The following is a 23,261-nucleotide window of genomic DNA, read 5'->3' as shown; positions in this document are numbered from 1 at the left end:
CTCAGAGGTCTTTTGCATCATGACTTTAAGTATTTTTAGTATCAAATGATTTTCTGGTTCTCCCTGTGCATTTCCAGAGAGCTGGACACTGTTTATTAGAATTGGCACAAGATCACTGAATACCTGAGAAGAAATCTTTTCACTGACACACAAAGCAGCAAATAAGCATTTCAATACAACTGGACAATAATCTTTAAATATTCTTGGAAAGCGCTGAATGACTTCCTCAATGTATTTGTCTGCACTCTTTGTGTCTTTAAACCACTTGATGGCACTCTGACGATATTCCTCTGCAGCCAAACCAATGACACCAAAGTACTGCTCAAACAGAATTGTATGAATGAAAGGATGCTCTTTAAGGAAATGTGCCTTATAGATGCTGAAAACTTCTGTCTGGTGTTTTCTTTGGACAGCACAAAAAAAGAAGAAAAACATCTGTACTTTCTCAAAGTCTTCATTCTGTGATGATAATCGGTGAATCAGATCACCCATTTTTTTATCAAGCCCTGGATTCCGCCCATAGTGATTTAAAGCTGAAGCTCCAGCTTCAAGAAGTGCTTTCACAATGTAATAACGATTGTGATCAACAGCATACTGCAGTGGAGTAAAAATCTGTATTTCAAATCCCTCTGGGTTAGCTTTTGCTGCGAGTAGTCTTTTGACTATACTCAGTGAAACTCCAGGTGTAATACCAGCATAGTGTAAGGGAGCAAATCCATTTGTTGACTGTTTGTTAGGATCAGCAGACTCTTTAATAAGATATGAACAGATTTCTTCATTATTGCATATAACTGCTGCTGTCAATAGTGTAACGTCATCTTTCCAGACTTCAGAAGGGTAAAGCCCATTAATGTCTTTGCCTCTGATTATTTTGTGTAATTTCGGTAACTTCTTGTCTATGATGCATTCTATTAGAGGATCTGTTTTTCTAGCTACTACTTGAATTGGAACCGGAAGTGAAAATTTGATCTGGAATGCCATGGTTCTTCAAATATGAATTTCAATCTGTAGAGAGATTTAAAATATTTAACATTATGTACATTAAATGCATCTTTCTTATGCTTTTCTTGTGCCTCTTATGTTACATACAGGAGTGAATGATTAGTATTTTAATCTTAGGAGGGCTCAGCCCTCAAGAGGAGAGGATGTTATGTAAAAGATGATGTGTATTGTTTGTGTACTAGGGTAGGGTGTACAGTATATTGTACTACCCCGCTGCAGTATTTTACTACTGCAGTATTGGAGAATCGGTCATTATAACAAACAGTTAATAAAGTACAATGACTGCCAATTGTCACTGTTAGTAATTTATTTATGTAACCGCATGTTAATATGCCACATTCCCAATCTGTTTAACGTAAAAATTCACTCTCAAATGAAAACAGCATTATGATCCGTTCAGTGTGTCTCCATTATCTCAGAGAAAAACTTATTACACCGGATGTAAGTTATAACGTTAGCTGTGAGAAAAGAAAACCGTCTACTTGCTACAGCACCATATCATAATGAAACTGCATTTATGATGAAAAACTGCATAGATTCAGGTGTTACGACAAACAAAATAAATAAAAACACACCTTGTACTTAGCTTCGATCCTGTACCCGTTAGCTTTGGTTAAAAAAAGAACTCAGACTTCTAGGGGAGGAGGCTGAATGTAGGAGTTAGTGTGTATCTTTACAAAAACCGCATCCTGGTGGTTTATTTGCTTGAAAATGAAACTATCCTTCGCGTCCTGCATTCCACAGACGCATCATCTGTACTAATAAGATATGCTCTGGGCTTGACCAGTGTTGCCCTTTTTGGTCTCAGCCCCCTAACATGCCACTCAGTGTAACCCACTTCAATGACAGCATTGGTTATTATTGTACAACACGTGGTCTTTATTACATGCTTTTAAATGCACAGTAGAAATAAATGTGACAAAAACCTTTTAGCAATTATTTATCTGACTAATATGGCCATCAATACAATAATACACCTTTAAACTGAAATTAAAAAATATTTAAAAATTATAATACACATTAAACTGAAATAAAAAAAATATTTCGAATAAAATGTACACACATTACAGAACTATACAATTATTTTTTAGAATTAAGATATTATTTTCCTTACCAGCTGAATTTGAACATTAAAACAAATTACAGAGCTCATTTGGTAAAGCATGGCACCAACAATGCCAATGTACTGGCTTTGATTGCCAGTGAATGCACATTGTAATAAAATGTAAAGCCTGAATCCGCTGTTACAAATTTCTAAATGTAAATGTAAACACATTGCATAATGCATCTAGCAAATGCTTGTAATTCATAGATAAGTCAGATCTGTGGAACTGAGTTCAAGAACTTTTTCAGATTCGCTCTGGAGTGCCATCCTCTCTCCTTGGCAAACCTGTACACACTTCCGAACAGATCAGGGAATAAAGCCATCAGGTTGATGTTTGCGGCATCCTCTGAGCTATAAAGCGAAGAAGCACATTAAGTTAACAGGGTGTGACACACAACATCACACAATTACAGTGTAAATAATTCATGTTGTGTGACTTACTAATGCTCGTGCAGATTGCGTACAAAACGCAGCAGGCCCAGTGTATTTTCAGGATAACATTTCTTCTTACCATCCAGTTTCTCAACAAGCTCAGGGGAAAGCTAAAGAAAAACAAATATTTTATTAATGTCAAATACTGATGTGATTATCTATTATGAAGATCGGGGCTGATTGTAGTAAACAGTGACAACAATATCAGTGACATTAACCAGGATGAACAAATCTGATTTATAAAACTTGAATTACTCTTCTCACCTCAGTATGGTTTTGCCAGTGTGTTTAATGTGTGCAATATTAGTTTGAAACACTGTCCTTTTTAATGTGTCTTTACATGGACTGTAAGTTATTTACTTTAGTTTTCCATTGAGAAAAGGTTTTTCCCTTTGTGCATCGTTCAATGGCAAGAAGAAGCTCCTCATCTGCTTTACGGCAATTCTCTGCTTCATTCTGATTCCCCAGTTTTTTCAGATACTCCATCTTCCTACACTCAAAAAAATGATTCAAGCCCTTCTTAGAAATGACACATAAAAATTGTGTTCAATTAATGTAAAATACCTCATTAAGAGCAATAAGTATATATATTTAATTAGTCTAACACAAAATGAATATGTACTATAATTTATTGATTTCTTTTTAATTGCGTTAACACAATTAGTTTGAGTTTGGGTTCTGGAAAAATTATTTCCCAGCATGCTTTGCATGCAACTGCTTTTGGAGAGTAATTTTTTTAATAAAGTGTTATTTTATGCATTTTTAGGTAAAGAGAAAGACTTAATAGTGTTTAATGTCCATTTATCTTATTGATTTAGAAGCGTTTGTGTTATATTTTTTCAAATTGTTTGGTTACCATCGTGCAGAAGAGTGTCGCTTGTGGTTAGGTTGTGGATGTGACGTATTTCTGTCAATCAGCACTAATTGTGTTAATGCCTGTTTGGAGATCAGTCTCTTCTCACATGCTCATCCAAAGTATCATGTGTTATTATTATTAGCATGCTAACATGTGCTTATGCTAATTAGTATGATACAAAAACGTTTTATAAAAAATAACAGAATTGAGTTATTCAGACTACACTACATTGAGTTATTCAAACTACACTAAATTGAGTTACTCAGACTAAACTAAATTGAGTTGAGGCAACTAATTGAGTATTGCCATTTAATTTAAATTGAGTTGGACTAACTCAATTTATTTTAATTGTGTAAAGCAATTTTTTATGAGTTAGGGGTACACATTCATATTGGATGGAAATCCTGCCCACAATTTTATTGAGTTTATCCAATGAATCATTTTTTTGAGTGTATGAGGATTTCAAAAACATTTGAGAAGTTCAGATGCAAAACCCTCTATGTGTGTCTGACATTTTCACAAATGTCACTTTAGTCATTTCATTGGTATTAAACAAATTTGACTGTCAAATTTCACTTCAAAACCCTCTAAGCACAATGCAAACTTTTTGGGCAAAAACCTCCACTTCTAAAACAAATCCACTTCTTACATAGTAAACAGTTGCAAAATCACTAAAGATGCAAGTAAACATTACAAATGATAAAAGTCAGAATGTAAAAATGCAGAAACTGAAGCACACATTAGGGCAGGGTTCCCCAAATCTTACCCTTGAGGGCCGAAGCACTGCAGAGTTTAGCTCCAACCCTGATCAAACACACCTGAGCAAGCTTATCAAGGTCTTCATGATTATTAGAAAATCACAGGTGGGTAAGTTTGATTAGGGTTATACCTAAACTCTGTATTGCTCCGGCCTTCCAGGGTAAGATTTGGGGAACCCTGCATAAGGGCATCAAAGCGGTACTGAATAGCCTGAGGCGGGAATAGGCGTATTTGAAACAAAGGTATTTCGTCCCCTTAGAATTATAAGGTTCTATCTGCGTTCTGAGCAGTTTTTAGATATTGAACTTTGCTGGATTTTTCAGTAGGATTGAGCAGCTACAGGCTACAATCATTCTGAAATCATTTTAATACTAAGGTAACTGCTTTAACAATCGTTCACATGTTTACATTTTGACATAACCATCACAACTTACTGAAACCACACTTTTTTGGGGTAGGATAGGTTAGTTCGTTTTTTCTGTATTTTTTTATCTTAGTGCTTGCCTCTTAATATCAGAAACTATGAAGCTAGCACTGCTGGCTAGTGTGGTGTCTAACTATGAAAACAATCTCCTCAGCAAGACCTAAAACAAAACAAACAAAAAATTGCCCCTACTGAAAAATCCAGCAAAGACCAGCATAAGCTGGTAGCTGGTTTTAGCTGGTTTAAGGTGGCAGTAGCTGGTCTAAGCTGGTCCAACCAGCCTGGCAAAGCTGGTTAAGCTGGTGGTTCAGCTGGTCTTCCAGCATGACCAGATAAGTCCAGCTGGACCAGCTTGGAAAGTGACCAAAGCACAGATAGACCAGGTTAAAAAGTGACCAAAACACAGCTAGACCAGCTTGCTATACCAGCAAAAACCAAGCTGGGAGACCAGCTAAAACCATCTCACCAGCTTAGGCTGGATTTTACAGTAGGGTGAACTTGCCTAAAATTCGGGCTGTCGATCTTAAGGTTTCTTAAAAAATTTGTGTTGCGTGGCATAATCCTCACAGATATTGTGTGTCTGTGATTTTTCCTGTCGTCAAAGAAAAAGTCGGCAACACGACATATAGGGACAGTTTCACGTACAGGGATTAGACTAGTCCTAGACTAAAATAAATGTAAGAGCTGTCCAAACTGAAAACAACTTGCACTGACAGATCTTAAAATACATCAGTGCCCTTTGTTTTGCCTCAAAATGCACAAAAAAGATTTCATAAAAGTAATGCTTTTAGTAAGTTTGTTAAATATTTTCTAATGAAACTAAGTTCTAGTTCTGGCTTAAAATAATCCCTGTCTGAGAAACCACCCCATAAAGTTGATCCTGATTGGTCGTCTTCTGTGCATTCGAAGTGCTGATTAGCTCACACAGATAGAACCTTATAGAGCCAAGTTAGAGTTCGATTTTGTTTTTTGTTTTTTTAATAAAACATCCCAAAATGTACAAAACTTAAAAAAAAAACATCACATAATGTAAATAAGTTGTCACAGAGTAAGGATATGTGAATAACTCAATTTTGACAAAAATGTCAGATAGAACCTTATAATTCCAAGGGGACGATTTGATGATCATATAATACATGCCAAGAGCATTCGGTTAACATCATTATGTAATTTTTGACAGAGGTCAGGTGCCATTTAGCGGCTTATGCATCTGAGCTCCTCATGTTAGTTCATTTATTAAAAGAGCCTAAGTTAGTCCTTCCACAATGTAGACACCAAACTGTAGCTACCTTTTACAAATGATAACTATCCTAATTGTCTCACAGGTATATAATTTGGATAAAACTGGAACAAATCTGTTTTAAGGGATATTTTAAGTATAGCTGTATGTAGGATTAATCCCCAGTAATGTTATTTTTTTCTATTCTTGTGGTTAAACTGTTAAACTGAATGCCTAGAGAGGAGCTCAAAGATGGCGATGTCATTTATGTCAAAACTAAGGTGGATACCTTTCATCAGTCCAGAAGAAGGGGTGTGCAAGTGTCTGCTCCACAGTTGGTCTCTTTTCTGGATTTTCATTGATCATCCACTCCACAAGATCCTTTGCTACATCATCATCCAGGTGATCCAGTGTGTATTTTCCCTGCAGTATGTTGACCTCACAAAATGGACCTTTACCAAATGGATGGTGTCCTCTAGAGAGAATGTAGTACACTAACATCCCAGCAACCTTTAAACAGTACACAGTGTTAGAATTAGATGACATCCTGAATTTTCACCAGAATTTACAAAACAAACTGTTTACAAGTGCATTGATTACTTCTGTCTTACCTGAATATCAGAACTTCTTTTGTACCCACTGTTGCCCTCTTCATCTATTGCTTCCTTTGCCTTCCAGAATTTAGTTCCAGCGATGCTTGTTCGTAAAGTGGTTTCACTCGGTTTTAGTCTACGACTAATGCCAAAATCAGCCAGTCTAGCTTTTCCTTTAATGTCTGTAAATACAATAAAGATTTGCAATTATTTAAAAAAGCTTTTAGATTTAAATTCTAACATTTACATCCTGTGTTAATTCTGGTTTAGCTCCTACCGATCAGAACGTTCTGGGGTTTGATGTCCCGATGAAGAATTTTAGTCTGCTGGTTGTGTAGAACCTGTAAGCTGCACAGCACTTCCCTCACAAGCTCTTTCAAAACAAAAGTCCTCTCCGAGGTGTCAGATGGTAAATGATCTTGAATGTATTCTTCTAGTGTGTACTCACAAAGCTGAAGAATGAGATATCCAAAGTTGTCATCTTCTGCAAAGTCTATATATCGCACAATAGAGGGACTATCAAGTTCTGGAAGTCGTAAAAATGCCTCCTCGTTCTTGAGGTCCTGATAATTTGATTTAAGCATTCGTTTCACAGCGACCTCCATCCCATCATCCCTCAGACCAAGAAAAACTTGTGTGCCATCACTTCCTTTAGCGATCTTAAATTCATCACTGAGTACAAGAGTGAAGTTATTACGAAGTCTATTGGTTTTGCTGACATCAATACTAGCAAGTTTTTCAAAATGTTTCCTCCAACGAAGACTGATTGGATCCCACTGTCTTGGTACCGGTGGGTTCTCAATATGCTGTGTGAAGGGCTGCACACTTGAATTTGTATCCTCGATAGGAGTCATTGTATCTGGAATTGATTGTTTGACTTTATCTTGCTTCTCTGCTTCTTGTGACTCCAACTCTTGATGATTTTTCTTCTTTTTCTTCTTCTTTTTCTTTGTTGAAGAGGTAACAATGTTTTCCTCATCTAATTGATCCACTGCTAAACTTGGTGGAAGTCCGAGTGAAGTGTTCAGTTTTTGCAGTTTTTTCTTCATGAATTCATCCATCTCTATTTCTGCTACATTAAGTATCCTCTCAGGTACTGAGGACAATCCACACATTGCAATAACATCTGGAGCAAAGTCATTTACATGAGCAAACACTCCATAGGTCCAAACATTGATTAGACTTGAATACTTAACATCTGTGAGAGGCAGTAGACCTTTGCATAATTTCTCATATACACAATGATCTATGGTTAGTTTTTGCTCAGATGTTTTTTCCATCATGACTTTGAGTATTTTTAGTATCAAATGATTGACTGGTTCTCCCTGTGGATTTCCAGAGAGCTGGACACAATTTATTAGAATTGGCACAAGATCACTGAATACCTGAGAAGAAATCTTTTCACTGACACACAAAGCAGCATTTAAGCAATTCAGTACAACTGGCAAATGATTTTTCTGTATTTTTGGAAAGCGTTTGATGAGTTCCTCAATGTATTTGTCTGCACTCTTTGTGTCTTTTAACCACTTGATGGCACTCTGATGATATTCCTCTGCAGCCAAACCAATGACACCAAAGTATTCCTCCAACAGAATTGTATGAATGAAAGGATGCTCTTTAAGGAAATGTGCCTTATAGATGCTGAAAACTTCTGTCTGGTGTTTTCTTTGGACAGCACAAGAAAAGGAGAAAAATATCTGTACTTTTTCAAAGTTGCTATTATGTGATGATAATTGATGAATCATGTCATGCACTTTTTTATCAAGCACTGGATTCCGCCCATAGTGATTTATAGCTGTAGCTCCAGCTTCAAGAAGTGCTTTCACAATGTCATCACGATTATAATCAACAGCATACTGCAGTGGAGTATAAATCTGCAAATCATGTCCATCTGGGTTAGCTTTTGCTGCGAGTAGTCTTTTGACTATACTCAGTGAAACTCCAGGTGTCATAACAGCATGGTGTAGAGGAGCAAGTCCATTTGTTGAGTGTTTGTTAGGATCAGCAGACTCTTCAATGAGGTATGAACAGGTTTCTTCATTGTTGCATATAACTGCTGCTGTCAATAGTGTAACGTCATCTTTCCAGACTTCAGAAGGGTAAAGCCCATTAATGTCTTTGCCTCTGATTATTTTGCGAAATCTCTGTAACTTGTTGTCTATGATGCATTGTATTAAAGGGTCTGTTTTTCTAGGTACTGGAATTGGAACAGAAACCGGAAGTGATAATTGGATCTGGAATGCCATGGTTCTTCAAATACGAATTTAAATCTGTTGAGAAATGTAAAATATTTTGCATTATAGACATTGAAAACATGCACTAGACAGTTGAAACAGCATCAGTTGGTGAGGGTGCAACTGGTTTTATATTTTTTAAGTTTCTAAATGTCTCATATGTCAAGTCAATAGCTAGCAATATATGGCTATCAAATTTAATTTACAATCATTCATTCAGGTGTATTTATTCAAAGCAACCCACAAAGGAGGGCATCATTTTTTTTGTCAACAATAAGCCTACTGTAGTAGACAAATCTGCATTTACAAGTGAGAATAAAAGCAAAAAATTTTTTTTATTTAAATTGCTTGCATTGTTAAGCAACACTGAAAACCCAATACATTAAGGGGTGGTTTGTTTCCCGGACAGAGTTTAGATTAATGGCACTGATATATGTTAAGATGTCAGTACAAGGTGTTTTTAAATTAAGCCAACTCAAACATGCATTTTAGTCAGGGACTATATTACAATATGGCCTGTCCGGGAAACTGCCCCTAAATGTACTAACCTAAACTGATTTTACACATTCCCCATATTCAATTGAGTAATGGGTCCCCCAAAACTTCTATATTTAAGTTACACTTCACTTTACACTTAAGTAACAGTGGAATAAAGAAACCCACCAATGCCCCGGCAGAACCCAAAAAACAAACCACCGCCAGTATAAAATGTCAATTATTGAACACTCAATAAATCTTTCAAAATCTTACTCCATACCAACAAGACCCATCTGTCTTTATTTAGACTAAGTGAGAAATTAATCTTTTAAATAAAAGTTATTTGAACATTTACATTTGACAAGGCAACTGTATCCTTTTGTGGTTGAAAAATGTTTGCCCAATATTTAAATAATGAAGGATATAGACAGAACAAATGAATCAAGTTTGTCAGCAGGTGTCACATATAACAACCTCATACATCTTTGCAGGTCTAGCTTTTGTATAATAGACATTATTACACCAAATAAGACCATATCTGGCACAGATTAATGATTCATGTGCTCTGCTGCTCCTCCCAAAGCTCCTTTGTTATCTCTTCCTCCATATCTTCTTGCCTAATATTGTATGTCTAAAGCAGTGGTCTCCAACATGGTGCCCGCACAGGGTCTGTGAGTTGCATGCCAAAGTCTAATTTCTAATATTTATTTATTACATATTTTTTATACTAGCTTGGCTTTTTTATGTATGTTGCATTTGAAACAATGAAAAACATATCAACAAGTCAAACAAAATAAAATCAACAAGTAAAACAAAAAAGTTTTGAGAAGACTAAAAAAAGTAGTCCTCCATTGTTGTATCCATTGCGGTATAGCCCTGGCTCACAAAAAGGTTGAAGATGTCTGGTCTAAAGACTCCAGACAAAGATGATGGATTTGAGTGTAAATTTGTGAGATTAAACGTTTTATTGTGCAAACCGAAGTGAAAAATCTATTCAAAGAAACAGTTTGTAAATTTTACAAGAAAACAACATTAGTAATATCAAAAAGATCTTAAACCTCATTGACGTCTTCTTAAAAACTAAAATGTCTCATGACTCTACTTTGACCAACCCCAAATATTTTTAATATTCAGGTGCAAAGGCTTGAGGGGATTCCTTACAGCATTTTGCACACATAATTTAATTAGTTTATGACACCTAAATTTGAAGTAAAGTGTATAAATTTGAAGGTTAAAACGTTAAATGAAAAGTTAAATAAACTAAGCTTACTATTTTATTATATGGAAACAAAAGCAAAATTTTAAATAATGTTTAGTCATAATTACTTGATTGTGTATGTTCAGTCTAACTTTGACTTTTACCTCGGAATGTAATAAAGTCCATGTACTTAAATAGTTGACACTCCAGAGTACCAAAGTTTATTCAAAAGAAAATATTATTAATACAATCAAGCCATATTTGAGTGTATAATAACCATATAATACTTACTTTTGTGTGTAGCTTTACCAAAAAGCATCCATTTCCATTTGCCTGCAAATGAAACTATAACCTGTTCTGCATTTTTATCTGACAGGTAATCTGTAATAACATGTCTTGCATGTGCTAGATCACTGTTGCCCAATCTTTATTAGTACTATTAACCTTTGCACAGATTACTTGCATTGTGTGTTCAAGAGGAAAATGTTTGAACAGTGGATCCTGGAGGCATATCTCTACAAGGCTTATTTTATACACTTTGTCGATTGGACTTCAGCATTACATTTTGTACAGTGCTAGGCCTATAAGCTTCCGGTAACACAAGCGACAGTGACCACTGGCGACAGGAAGTGGGCATGTCCAACTATGTGACAAACAGAGTCAATAGAGTCCCTCTAGAGTAGATTATTACAAGCCAAATAAATAAGTAAATTACCTTAATTCAAATCATAGTTCAAGCATATCCACTATTAAATTGAGCTAACGTTGCTGTGCAAAATCATTGTATACAATGTTAACTAAAGATTGGCTGCCAAACTTCCCTTCGCACTGCGGGGATCCATGATCTCCTCCTTTAGGAAACAAAAAAAAAATTTTTCATAAGGTATTTGTTCTAGAGGTCAGTTTTAGCCACTAGCCAGACTATTAAACAAACACAGACCGGAAGTTAACTTTGGGCCAAAACTTTGCTGAAAACTTTGCAATTACACAGAATATGTGTATTCATTAATGACCATTATAAGATTTCTAGCCGAGGATACCATATATACTAAAAAGATTTTTACTTTTTTACTATTTATATTAATTTTTATTATACCAAGAGAGGTAAAGTAGTAGTAATGCGAACTTTTTATGGTCACATTCCATCAAAACCAGATAGAATCTTTGTTAGCACTTAATGGAAAAGTTATGAGATATTTTGCACTGTCGAATTAACATAACCCCTTTACTTTATGCTAGTAGAACAACCTGATATGGTATGATAGTGCGCTGTAAAAACATTCAATCATTGCTGAAAAAGAAACTTCAGCAAAGTTACACTTTACTTTTTTACGCAGTCACAGATAAAAAATATTCAAAATTAAAGAGCAGAGTTCACACCACAGCTATAAAAATAAAGATATTCAACCAACAATCAACCATAAGCTGTGTCCCAATTCGTAGGATGCGACTTTTGAATATTGTATCAAGACCAATTGCATCACAGTAGCGCAACTGAAGGCTAGTAAGGCAATGGTTAAAATGCAGCCTCAAAATGCGTCCTTCTTTCCTCGAGCTGCGAAACGTAAAACGAATGGATCCTTCACACAGTCTATCCCGAGATTCATTGCGTGTGTGTAAAGGCTGAATATTACGATTAATATTCAGCCTGATTATCTGTTATGAAGATGGGGCTGATTGTAGGATTAACATATCTGAATTATACTACTTGAATTACTCTTCTCACCTCAGTATGGTTTTGCCAGTGTGTTTAATGTGTGCAATATTAGTTTGAAACACTGTCCTTTTTAATGTGTCTTTATACATTACATGGACTGTGAAGTTATTTACTTTAGTTTTCCATTGAGAAAAAGTTTTTCCCTCTGTGCATTGTTCAATGGCAAGAAGAAACTCCTCATCAGCTTTACGGCAATTCTCTGCTTCATTCTGATTCCCCAGTTTTTTCAGATACTCCATCTTCCTATGAGGATTTCAGAAACATTTAAGGTGTTTAGATGCAAAACCCTGACTTCTGATATGGTTTATTGTAAATAAGCATATTTTTTTACCAGGCTCTTATGTTTAGGTTCAGTAATTTCACAGAAAAATTGGACTGTCGCTGCAAAACCCTCTACGTTTTCCTAGGAAAAATCCACTTCTTTAAAGATTAAAGATGCCACTACAAACATTGCAAATGATGAAAGTCAGAATGTAAAAATGAAAAAACTGAAGCACACATAAGGGGACGCTTTCAAGGGACCAAAGTTTGAATGTGAAACACGGTTGTTTCACTTGCAGTCATTCATCAAATTCATTTTCCATGCACTTAGAAAAATGTATGTGGTGTTACTGTAAATGCATTCAAAGATTTTTTCTGATGCTGGGAAGGTATTTGTTGAACATATCATTTGTGCTGAGAGCATTCAGTTAATATCATTATCTCATTTTTGACAGCTGTGGCGTTAAGAGACTTTTGCATCTCAGCTCCACATTTTAGTTAATTTACTGAAAGGGCCTAAGTAATTTCTTCCCCAATCTGGACACCAAAATTAGCTACCTTTCAAAAATGAGAATTATCTTACTTTCACCACTAGGATAAAATATAATTTATCCCCATCAAGATTACATTTACAAGATAATTTTTTTGGTTTTTAAGGAATGCTTTTAGTTTACAGCTACTTCGAGAAACTTCTAAAACGCCAATGAACTTGGAATGCAGGTATTTGCATCTGCCGGCGCTGCCCCACCACGTGAGTATTTAACGAGAGGCAAGTGCAATACCAAATCAGCGTTTTTTCGCTTCGAAAGCTGGCAGTAATCTGCTCACGAGAAGCTGTTTTTTTCTTTGAAGAATAGCACTACAGCGGAGGTTTGTTAGTGTTTCCACCACTTTTTTTCCACTCTCAATCCTTTTTTCGACTCCTGGATGCGGCAAGTACATGGGTCCTCGTGATGGTCACGATCCTTGTCTCTCGTGTCTTGGCATACAGCACGCTAGCGGGAGTCTCTTGTGGATCTGCAGGGTAGGGTGGTGTTTCTCCAGGATCGCCACCCTCTGTTGCTGATCGGCACCAAGATGGTGGCTGTGAAGCTCCGGAGAGATGACCTCCACATTACGGTGCTGAACCGGACAGCTGGTTCGTCCAGCGGCTCCGATGGAGACAGAGGTGGCGATGCAGTTGTGTCCTGCCAGTGTGTCCTACTGGAAGGACCATCTGACCCTTTCCTCACAGGCCTGCAGGCACTCGTCAGCTCTGACGGGGTCTGCATACAGGGTCTGTGGGGAGGCGCCTCTGCCTACAGTAGCATGCCATGGCTTTGTTTCAGGTTCATCAGGCTAAGGCTCTGAAGGACCTGCAAGAGGGAGGTCATGATATGGCGGTCTTTACAGACCTGCATGCAGCTATGGATCTGGTGCTTTCTGCAACCAAGACCACCGCACAGGCTGTCGGTCGTGCTATGTCCACCTTGGTGGTTCAGGAGCACCCCCTGGCTATGCCTGGTGGACATGCAGGATGCCGACAAAACCCGGCTCCTAAATGCTCCGGTTTTCCAGGCCGGCCTGTTCGGCGAGGCTGTCGAGGACTTCGCACAGCAGTTTACGGCCACCCAGAAGCATACTGAGGCCCTTACTAATGACACAAGCTGTTTCTTCGCTTTGCGTTTGAGGGGCGGGCATATCAGTCTTACCATTTGGACTTTCTCTCTCCCCGTGCCTTCACGAAAGTCGTGGAGGGGGCTTTAAAACCTCTAAGAGAGAATGGTGTGCGCATCTTGGTGTATCTAGACGACTGGCTCAGAATAGCTCAGTCCTGTCAGATGCTTTGCAAGCATATAGATCAGGTGGTCAGACACCTTGCTTGTATGGGCCTTCAGGTCAACTTTGCCCCATGCATACAATCTCTTTTCTCAGTATGGAACTGGACTCGGTCGATTTAACAGCACATCTAACAGATGCGTGTGTACAGTTGATTCTGACTTGCTTGAATATGTTCAAAGGCAAGACATCGGTCCCTGTGAACCAATTTCAGAGGCTCCTGGGGCATATGGCAGCAGCTGTCTCCATGACACCGCTTGAGCTGCTCCATATGCCCCGGGAGCCTCTGACCCATCATTTCTCATGTAACACTGAGGCAGGTCTCCAGGCATGCTATTGTATGCACAGATGCCTCGACCACGGGGTGGTAGACATCACCCTAGCTGCACTGGCACATAAATTGCCTTGAGTTGTGGGCTGTATATCTTGCTCTCGTCGGTTTCAGCAACGAGCTCTGAGGCAAAGATGTATTAGTTTGCACCGATAAACACTGTGACTGTTGCGTATATCAATTGCCGAGGCGGATTGCTCTCTCATCACCTGTCACATCTCGCTCGTAATCTCCTCCTTTGGAGTCAGAAGAATCTGAGGTCTCTTTGTGCCATTCACATCCCAGGGTCGATCAACACAGCGGCAGACAGGCTTTCACGAGCAGCGCGCCCCGGCAAGTGGCGAATCCGTTACCAGTTGGTTCAGCTGATTTGGAAATGTTTCGGCAGAGCGCAGATAGATCTGTTTGCATCTCCAGAGACAACCCATTGTGGTCTGCTTATTCATTAACCGAGGGCTCACTCGGTGTGGATGCACTGGCACACAGCTGGCCGCAGGGTCTGCGCAAATACGCGTTTCCACCAGTGAGCCTTCTCGCACAGACACTATGCAAAGTCAGGAAGGACGAAGAGAGCATTCTATAAGTTGCGCCTTACTGGACCAACAGGAGTGGATTCCCCTGAGGAAGGACCTTCTTTCTCTAGAAGGGGGCACATTATGGCACCCACATTCCAATCTGTGGAACCTCCATGTGTGGTCTCTGGAGGGGGGCGGAGGTTCTAGGTGATTTACCGCAAGCGGTATCTAACACCATCTCTGCAGCGCAAGCACCGTCTATGAGATAGGCATACATGCTGAAATGGAACCTGTTGACTGGTGTACTTCTCAACGAGAAGACCACCGAGAATGCCTGCTCAGAGTCGTGCTTTTATATCTCCAGCATCGCTTGGAGAAGAGGCTGTCACCATCTACTATTAAAGTACATATTGCGGTGATATCCACAAGCCAATAAACGGTAGATCAGTGGGTCAGCACGACATGGTCATTTGGTTTTTAGGAGGCGCACGAAGGCTAAATCCTTCGCCCCCTCCCTCTATTTCTTCTTGGGACCTGTCTATGGTGCTTACAAGACACCCTTTTCAACCCTCTGCATATTGTGAATATACTGTGGCGCTTTGGTAGGGATTCCCAATTTGTTCTTTCACGATGTGACGTCGTAGTGACAGACTGAAAGAGAATGTCTTGGTTACATATGTAACCCTCGTTCCCAGAATGAAGTGAGCGGAGACGTCACGTCCCATCGCCACACTTGCTGTTTCACTGCTGATACCGGCCGGGCACTAATGCTTGGCCTTATCAGCAAAAAAGGGCTGATTTGGTATTGCACCTGCCTCTCGTTAAATACTCACGTGGCAGGGCAGCGCCAGCAGATGTAAATACCTGCATGCCAAGTTCATTGCCGTTTTAGAAGTTTCTTGAATTAGACTGGTCCTGTGAGACGCGTTCCCAATTCGTCAGTGACGACGTGACGTCTCCATTCCCTTACTTTAGAAAACGAGGGTTACATATGTAACCAAGACGTTTGTTTGTCAACAAGGTATTATTTAAAAGTAAATGTACAGATCATAGGGTACGCCACATTCAGCTCTGGTACAAATGTTTTATAGAGATTTACTGCATTTGGAACAGTTATTTTGGCAATCTCTTGTGTAACTGCACAAATTATGTCTGTCTTTCTGGATTCCATACTAAATATTAACTTGCCTGTCAAAACTGTACACTTGTGTCACTCGCAATACAACTACCATTACCCTTAGTGGCTCACCGGAAAAGAGCTCAAAAATGGCAGCAGTACATTTATGTCCAAAATAAGATACCTTTCATCAGTCCAGAAGAAGGGGTGTGCAAGTGTCTGCTCCACAGTTGGTCTCTTTTCTGGATTTTCCTTTATCATCCACTCCACAAGATCCTTTGCTACATCATCGTCCAGGTGATCCAGTGTGTATTTTCCCTGCAGTATGTTGACCTCACAAAATGGACCTTTACCAAATGGATGGTGTCCTCTAGAGAGAATGTAGTACACTAACATCCCAGCAACCTTCAAAAAGTATGAATTGTTAGCATTAGACTACATCCTGAATTGTCATCAAAATTTTTCTCAGTACTAAAACAAACTGTTTACAAGTGCATTGATTATTACTGACTTACCTGAATGTCAGAACTTCTTTTGTACCCACTGTTGCCCTCTTCATCTATTGCTTCCTTTGCCTTCCAGAATTTGGTTCCAGCGATGCTCGTTCGTAAAGTGGTTTCACTTGGTTTTAGTCTACGACTAATCCCAAAATCAGCCAGTCTAGCTTTTCCTTTAATGTCTGTAATACAGTAAAGAGTCGCAATCATTTAAAAACGTTTTTAGGTTTAAAATGTAACATTTACATGCTGTGTTAATTCTGGTTTAGCTCCTACCGATCAGAACGTTCTGAGGTTTGATGTCCCGATGAAGAATTTTGGTTTGCTGGGTGTGTAGAACCTGTAAGCTGCACAGCACTTCCCTCACAAGCTCTTTCAAAACAAAAGTCCTCTCAGAGCTGTCAGATGGTAAATGATCTTGAATGTATTCTTCTAGTGTGTACTCACAAAGCTGAAGAATGAGATATCCAAAGTTGTCATCTTCTGCAAAGTCTATATATCGCACAATAGAGGGACTATCAAGTTCTGGAAGTCGTAAAAATGCCTCCTCATTCTTGAGGTCCTGGTAATTGGATTTCAGCATTCGTTTCACAGCAACCTCCATCCCATCATCCCTCAGACCAAGAAAAACTTCTGTCCCATCACTTCCTTTAGCGATCTTAAATTCATCACTCAGTACAAGAGTGAAGTTATTACGAAGTCTATTGGTTTTGCTAATATCAATATTAGCAAGTTTTTCAAAATGTTTCCTCCAACGATGACTGATTGGATGCCACCGTCTTGGTACCGGTGGGTTCTCAACAGGCAGTGTGAAGGGCTGCACACTTGAATTTGTCTCCTTGATAGAAGTCATTGTATCTGGAATTGATTGTTTGACTTTGTCTTCCTTCTGTGTTTCTTGTGACTCCAACTCTTGCTGATTTTTATTCCTTTTCTTCTTATTCTTTTTCTTTGTTGAAAAGGTAACAGTGTTTTCCTCACATAATTGATCCACTGCACTTAAACTTGGTGGAAGTGCAAGTGATGTGTTTAGTTTTTGCATTTTTTTCTTCATGAATTCATCCATCTCTATTTCTGCAAAATTAAGTATCCTCTCAGGTACTGGGGACAATCCACACATTGCAATAACATCTGGAGCAAAGTCATTTACATGAGCAAACACTCCATAGGTCCAAACATTGATAAGACTTGAATATATGTCATCTGTGAGAGGCAGTAGACCTTTGCATAATTTCTCATACACACAATGATCTATGGTTAGTTTTTGCTCAGAGGTCTTTTGCATCATGACTTTGAGTATTTTTAGTATTAAATTAGTGACTATTTCCCACTGTGGATTTCCGAAGAGCTGGACACTGTTTATTAGAATTGGCACAAGATCACTGAATACCTCAGAAGAAATCTTTTCACTGACACACAAAGCAGCACATAAGCATTTTAATGCAACTGGGCAATGATTCCTAGGGATTCCTGGAAAGCGCTGAATGACTTCCTCAATGTATTTGTCTGCACTCTTTGTGTCTTTTAACCACTTGATGGCACTCTGACGATATTCCTCTGCTGCCAAACCAATGACACCAAAGTATTCCTCCAACAGAATTGTATGAATGAAAGGATGCTCTTTAAGGAAATGTGCCTTATAGATGCTGAAAACTTCTGTCTGGTGTTTTTTTTGGACAGCACAAGAAAAGGAGAAAAACAGCTGTACTTTCTCAAAGTTTTCATTCTGGGTTGACAATCGATGAATCACATCACCTGTTTTTTTATCAAGCACTGGATTCCTCCCATAGTGATTTGAAGCTGTAGCTCCAGCTTCAAGAAGTGCTTTCACAATGTCATCACGATTGTGATCAACAGCATACTGCAGTGGAGTATAAAACTGTATCTGAAATCCATCTGCGTCAGCTTTTGCTGCAAGTAGTCTTTTGACTATACTCAGTGAAACTCCAGATGTCTTTCCAGCATAGTGTAGAGGAGCAAATCCATTTGTTGACTGTTTGTTAGGATCAGCAGACTCTTTAATAAGATGTAAACAAATTTCTTCATTGTTGCATATAACTGCTGCTGTCAATAGTGTAACGTCATCTTTCCAGACTTCAGAAGGGTAAAGCCCATTAATGTCTTTGCCTCTGAATATTTTGCGAAATCTCTGTAACTTGTTATCTATAATGCATTGTATTAGAGGGTCTGTTTTTCTAGGTACTACTGGAATTGAAACTGCTGGAACTGCTGATAATTGGAATTGGATTTCCATGGTTTTTCAAATTTTCAAATCAGATTTTCAATCTGTTGAGAGATATAATATTTACCGTTACAGAAACGGAATACATACAGCAGACCTACAGACAGCATCAGCAGCAAATCAACTTTAAATTGCAAATTGACTTCTTAAAGGAATAATCGAATAAACGAATTGAAGTACTCCCAAAAGTGCTATTACACCATAAAATATACCACCAAACTTGCTCGTGTAACTACTCGTCTTAAATAGGAAAAACGTTGATGTGTTTGGTCACTTCTAACTTTATCTCTGATTGGTACCATTGAATGAATGGGGCTATGCTATCGAAGTGACGCTCCAGCGCTTACGTGCACGCACACAGATGATAGAGGGATGTATCAACTCTTCTTAAGGTAATAACATAGTTTAATGATCAATTTTTTTTATTATTTTAATAAAAACAAAAAATGAAAAAATAAATTACAAATTTCAAATCTAATGAAGCTTATGTACTCAAGTACTGTAGGCTACTTGACACAACTGAGTGCAGTAGATTATTTAAAAGTGCAATATAGTAAGTATAGACGGTTTCATCGGACGCACGTGATACACGTCTGGTTCCGAACCTTACTTCCGGTTTCGTTTTTTTAATGGTCTGACTAGTTGCTAAACTGATCTCTTGAACAAATGCCTCGTCGAAAATAACAAATGTTTTGGTTTCCTAGGTAATCTATGTGTTGTTTGTTTGCTTGTTATATAAATAAACTACGTTTAAAGAACTTTGTTGTTATTTATTCTTAGCGGAGTTTAACGGAAGTTACGTGCGGACCGCAACAGCCGCTTGTTTATGTTGTTACTGCTGAAACAGTCTATAGGGAGAGCACAGCACAACCTCTTTTTGGTTTCAGCTCAATCATTAAAAAAATCGTATTTTTACACAAAAAACACAAAAAACTCTGCTACAAATGAGTTTGCTTCTACCTATCATTATCTTACAATACAGCAAGTGACAGAAATGCAAGTGTCACAACTTACCCCATAGGTGGTGGCAGGGGCGTAGCAACCTGGGGAGACGGGGGGGTTACGCCCCCCCCCCCCACTTTTACTGTGCGTTCACATGGCCGCAAAGCGTCAAAGTGGCCCGAAGTCATTAATTTTTAATGAGAGACGGCGGTGAGCTCCGGCGAGCAGCAGCGCGGCGTGTTAATAATCTTTTTGAGCCGCCAAACTCACTCTGTTGAGACGTTATAATAAACGCATCTTTGAATAATGCCACCACGCTCGCGGTGTCTGTTCCTGATGATTTTGCCACATATTTAATTGTAGAAAATGTATTTTAACCTCCTCATATGCAAGTTTAAAGTTAATTCCTATTTAAAACAGAGTTTAAAGTAATGAAGCAACAGGATTAAAGATAATCTAGTTCTACTGTAAAAGGTTTGGAAGTTTTGATTAAAGAACTCACTTCGATCTTTAAAAAAGTAAAAACTTGTAAATACATTGATTTAGGTTTTATTGCTATATTTTCATAAAATGCATGTTGTATAAAATTACTGTATATGTAATCTGTATACTCATTTAACACAAAGTACAAATGTAGTGTAACTGAAATATTGTAAATATCATAAATATCTTTATTTCATAAAAATAAAGTATAGATGGTCTCACATTGGTTTCAAAGTCCTGTAGTATTTTAAAATTGTGAGTATGATTTCACAAAAATAAGTTCATGTAAGCTATCATGGCATGTTCCCAAAATTGCCACTAGGGTGCTGTACTGTAAAATGCCAATTGGTATTCTATTTAGAATTTATTATTATGAACATCAGCTTTTGGTCACATCACCATAGTCCCCCCCACTTTTAAAATGGCTACGCCCCTGGGTGGTGGGTTTAACAGACGGATTTGTTGTAACACTTGCTAGAAAATTCAATACACAAATAATTCAGTACTCATTGTAACGTCATCTCATCTTTCTATTATAAATGAATACTGTATAAATATTTTTGGAAGGCAAAAACTGACAATTATAATTGAAATTTACTTTATTCCTCCAAAACACTCCAGTTAGTATCTTAACAAAAACAAATCAAAACTTTTCACAAATTCTCAGGAGATGGATCTGGTCTTCTGACAGTAAAAAAACACTCCTCCTCACTGCAGCCGTCTGCTCTCGTCTTTCAGGCAAAGCAAGCCACATCTCAAACAAGCCTTTTTATTTCTTCATGTGTTTTGTTGTTGGCGCTTTCGTGACGTGAAGCCAAATATTTGGGGACATCGCAAGTTACCTTGCCTACGTATTGTAAGTAACCTCTTTTAAGAACCTAATAAAATATTAAAATATAATAAATTTCGAAATAATTTATATAGGCTATAGGGAATTGCACGCCACATACATGTTTTTAATTTTGTTTTTAATGACCCGCCCGCCGATATTTCTTTATATCTGTAACGTTACCCCAACCCAATTTATTTTCCCGCCCGCGTTATGAGACACGCGCATCACTAAAAAGCGCAGATTGCTCATCTCTGCACTATGCAACAAAATGGCAGACGTTAAACATAGCCTTCTCGGTATTTATCTGTGTTAAATCGACTGTTGAAATTCCAAAACACTTACTTTTTATGTGTGTAGCTTAAGAGTAAAACGTGTCCTGCATGGTCTATTTGAGAGAAAATGAAACTAAAATCTCTTCCGAGATGGTCCTCACTCCAGAACACGACATCCAGGGGGCGAGGTTGGATCTAGATCTAACTCCTCCCACTTTATATACTTTGCTGCGCCAAATGAACCACCTATATTTGCGTTGTTGCAGTCTGCAATTAGTTGAAACCATAAACCTGTGGTCGCCAATGTTTGCTCTTATCAATTTAAGTGTACGTTTGATTAATAATATAGTCGAGAAAGATTCATAATTTAGTAAGTAACAGTTAGCCTCACAGTTAGTAAGAGAGCTAATAAGGGACATATGTTCCCGTCAGGATCACTGGCTGTATATTAACCCACTTATTACATGACTATTCCTACTGAGTAAATATAAAAACACAATTTTATTTGATATCTTTTATTAGCACATTTGTAATAAAAGTAAACCTTCTGCGAGTGAAACCTGTTTCCTAATAAGCAAAGACGCATTAAAACAAGTTCAAAGTCTATTAAGATAAACACTCAATTTATTAATTTCTAAATAACATGCCATATATGTTAATAACTATAGCCTATTTAAATACTGTATAAAGTTACATTTATAGGTTATTAAACTGAAAAAAGTGGTAAGATTACTCGTACCCGAAATGTTTTACTCCAAAACATCATAGCAAAAAAACTTACATTTCACCTTAAAGGCACTAGTTTTATTGTAGTCATAAGTAAAGTTTGTTTTTCCGTCAAAATAATCACTTATTTTATATAAAAGAATACGAAATGCCGCAACAAGTGTATGACGTGTCTTGTGGCAAAACTGCTGACCAATCAAAATGCAGTGGAAAGAGATTTCTAGACCTGGGGCACGTTCAAGCTCACACAGGTGCACAACGTTTTACTACGGTTTCCGGGTTGAACGACATGTTTCCTGGAAACGGTGTGCAACGGTGTGCAACAGGTTTTAGAAGCGTTTTCTCTTGTTTGGTAGGTGTGTCAGAAATGTCGGCCCAATCAGCGGCAAGATGTATAGTAAAGAGACAGCTCGCTCAATGGGTTCAAGTTGGAATGTTGTTTTTCATTCTGGACGGCAAGGTCAGTGACTGTAACATCGAAGGTATTTTACAGTATTAAACACACATTTATAACGATTTAATCAGGATTCAGAAACATTTAAAAATAGAACACAAAGAATGGCCTTTCCTTAAAAAAAATCCCGTCCACACATGCTCGGTTTAAATTAAATATCCATCCACATGATAAAGCAAAAGCACGCTATCAAGCGCTGTCAAGAGCATGCCACACCAGCTGGCAGGGATATAACCCAAATTGTGTTCCGCAATATAGTGAGATAACTGAGCATCTATCTGTATACATGTTAGAAGCCCTGTTAGCACAGTAATTATTAGCAAGATACGTCCGCCATTGCACATAATCATCAACAAAGCAGTCAGCGGCGCACAATCTTGACGTCAAACACAGTGGATAACGGCACACACTCTGATGTTGCAAGGCAACATTTTTATTCAAAAGCTGACCAGGGTTTTCAAATATGCTCGGTTTCAGTGCCCTGATACTGCGGTTTCGTGTGGATGAACGGCTGAACCGCGTGAAAAAACTCACGGTTATAAAAATACCGTGTCCGTTTGGACTAGGCCTTAGCTACCGTAGTTACAACTCTTGCATCATCACAACAGGGTGTTCAATGCATCACCGTTTCTGTTTAATAAACGTTGTGCAACGTTTTGTCGGGGCTGAATGCAGCCCTAGATCCAGCCTTGCCCCCTGGATCTGAATCCAACCCCGCCCCCTGGATGTCGTGTTCTGCATTGAGGTGCTACTGG

At 38.2% G+C, this 23,261-nt stretch overlaps 1 protein-coding gene across 3 annotated transcripts; it reads right to left on the bottom strand.

Annotated features, from left to right (window-relative positions):
- Window positions 1-2,137: 2,137 nt before the first annotated feature.
- Window positions 2,138-21,523, bottom strand: LOC129449926 (uncharacterized). 3 transcript variants are annotated; one of them, XM_073859350.1, is made up of 7 exons: window positions 21,397-21,523; window positions 16,832-18,841; window positions 16,574-16,737; window positions 16,243-16,463; window positions 12,130-12,259; window positions 2,549-2,649; window positions 2,138-2,458 (listed from the first exon to the last, which is right to left on the bottom strand). In XM_073859350.1, the coding sequence occupies exons 2-7, from the start codon at window positions 18,807-18,809 to the stop codon at window positions 2,320-2,322; spliced, it is 2,733 nt and encodes a 910-aa protein (XP_073715451.1). In that variant the 5' UTR covers window positions 18,810-18,841; window positions 21,397-21,523; the 3' UTR covers window positions 2,138-2,319. The 3 variants fall into 3 exon arrangements, with proteins under 3 accessions (XP_073715451.1, XP_073715453.1, XP_073715452.1); XM_073859351.1 differs by lacking the exons at window positions 12,130-12,259; window positions 16,243-16,463; window positions 16,574-16,737; window positions 16,832-18,841; window positions 21,397-21,523 and adding exons at window positions 2,900-3,029; window positions 6,087-6,307; window positions 6,409-6,572; window positions 6,668-8,679 and having other exon boundaries at window positions 2,144-2,458; XM_073859352.1 differs by lacking the exons at window positions 12,130-12,259; window positions 16,243-16,463; window positions 16,574-16,737; window positions 16,832-18,841; window positions 21,397-21,523 and adding exons at window positions 6,087-6,307; window positions 6,409-6,572; window positions 6,668-8,700 and having other exon boundaries at window positions 2,139-2,458.
- Window positions 21,524-23,261: the final 1,738 nt, after the last annotated feature.

This window comes from Misgurnus anguillicaudatus, chromosome 21 (genome assembly GCF_027580225.2).
Source record: "Misgurnus anguillicaudatus chromosome 21, ASM2758022v2, whole genome shotgun sequence".
Classification (NCBI taxonomy): Eukaryota; Metazoa; Chordata; class Actinopteri; order Cypriniformes; family Cobitidae; genus Misgurnus; species Misgurnus anguillicaudatus.
This window is presented reverse-complemented; position numbering and strand designations above follow the sequence as displayed.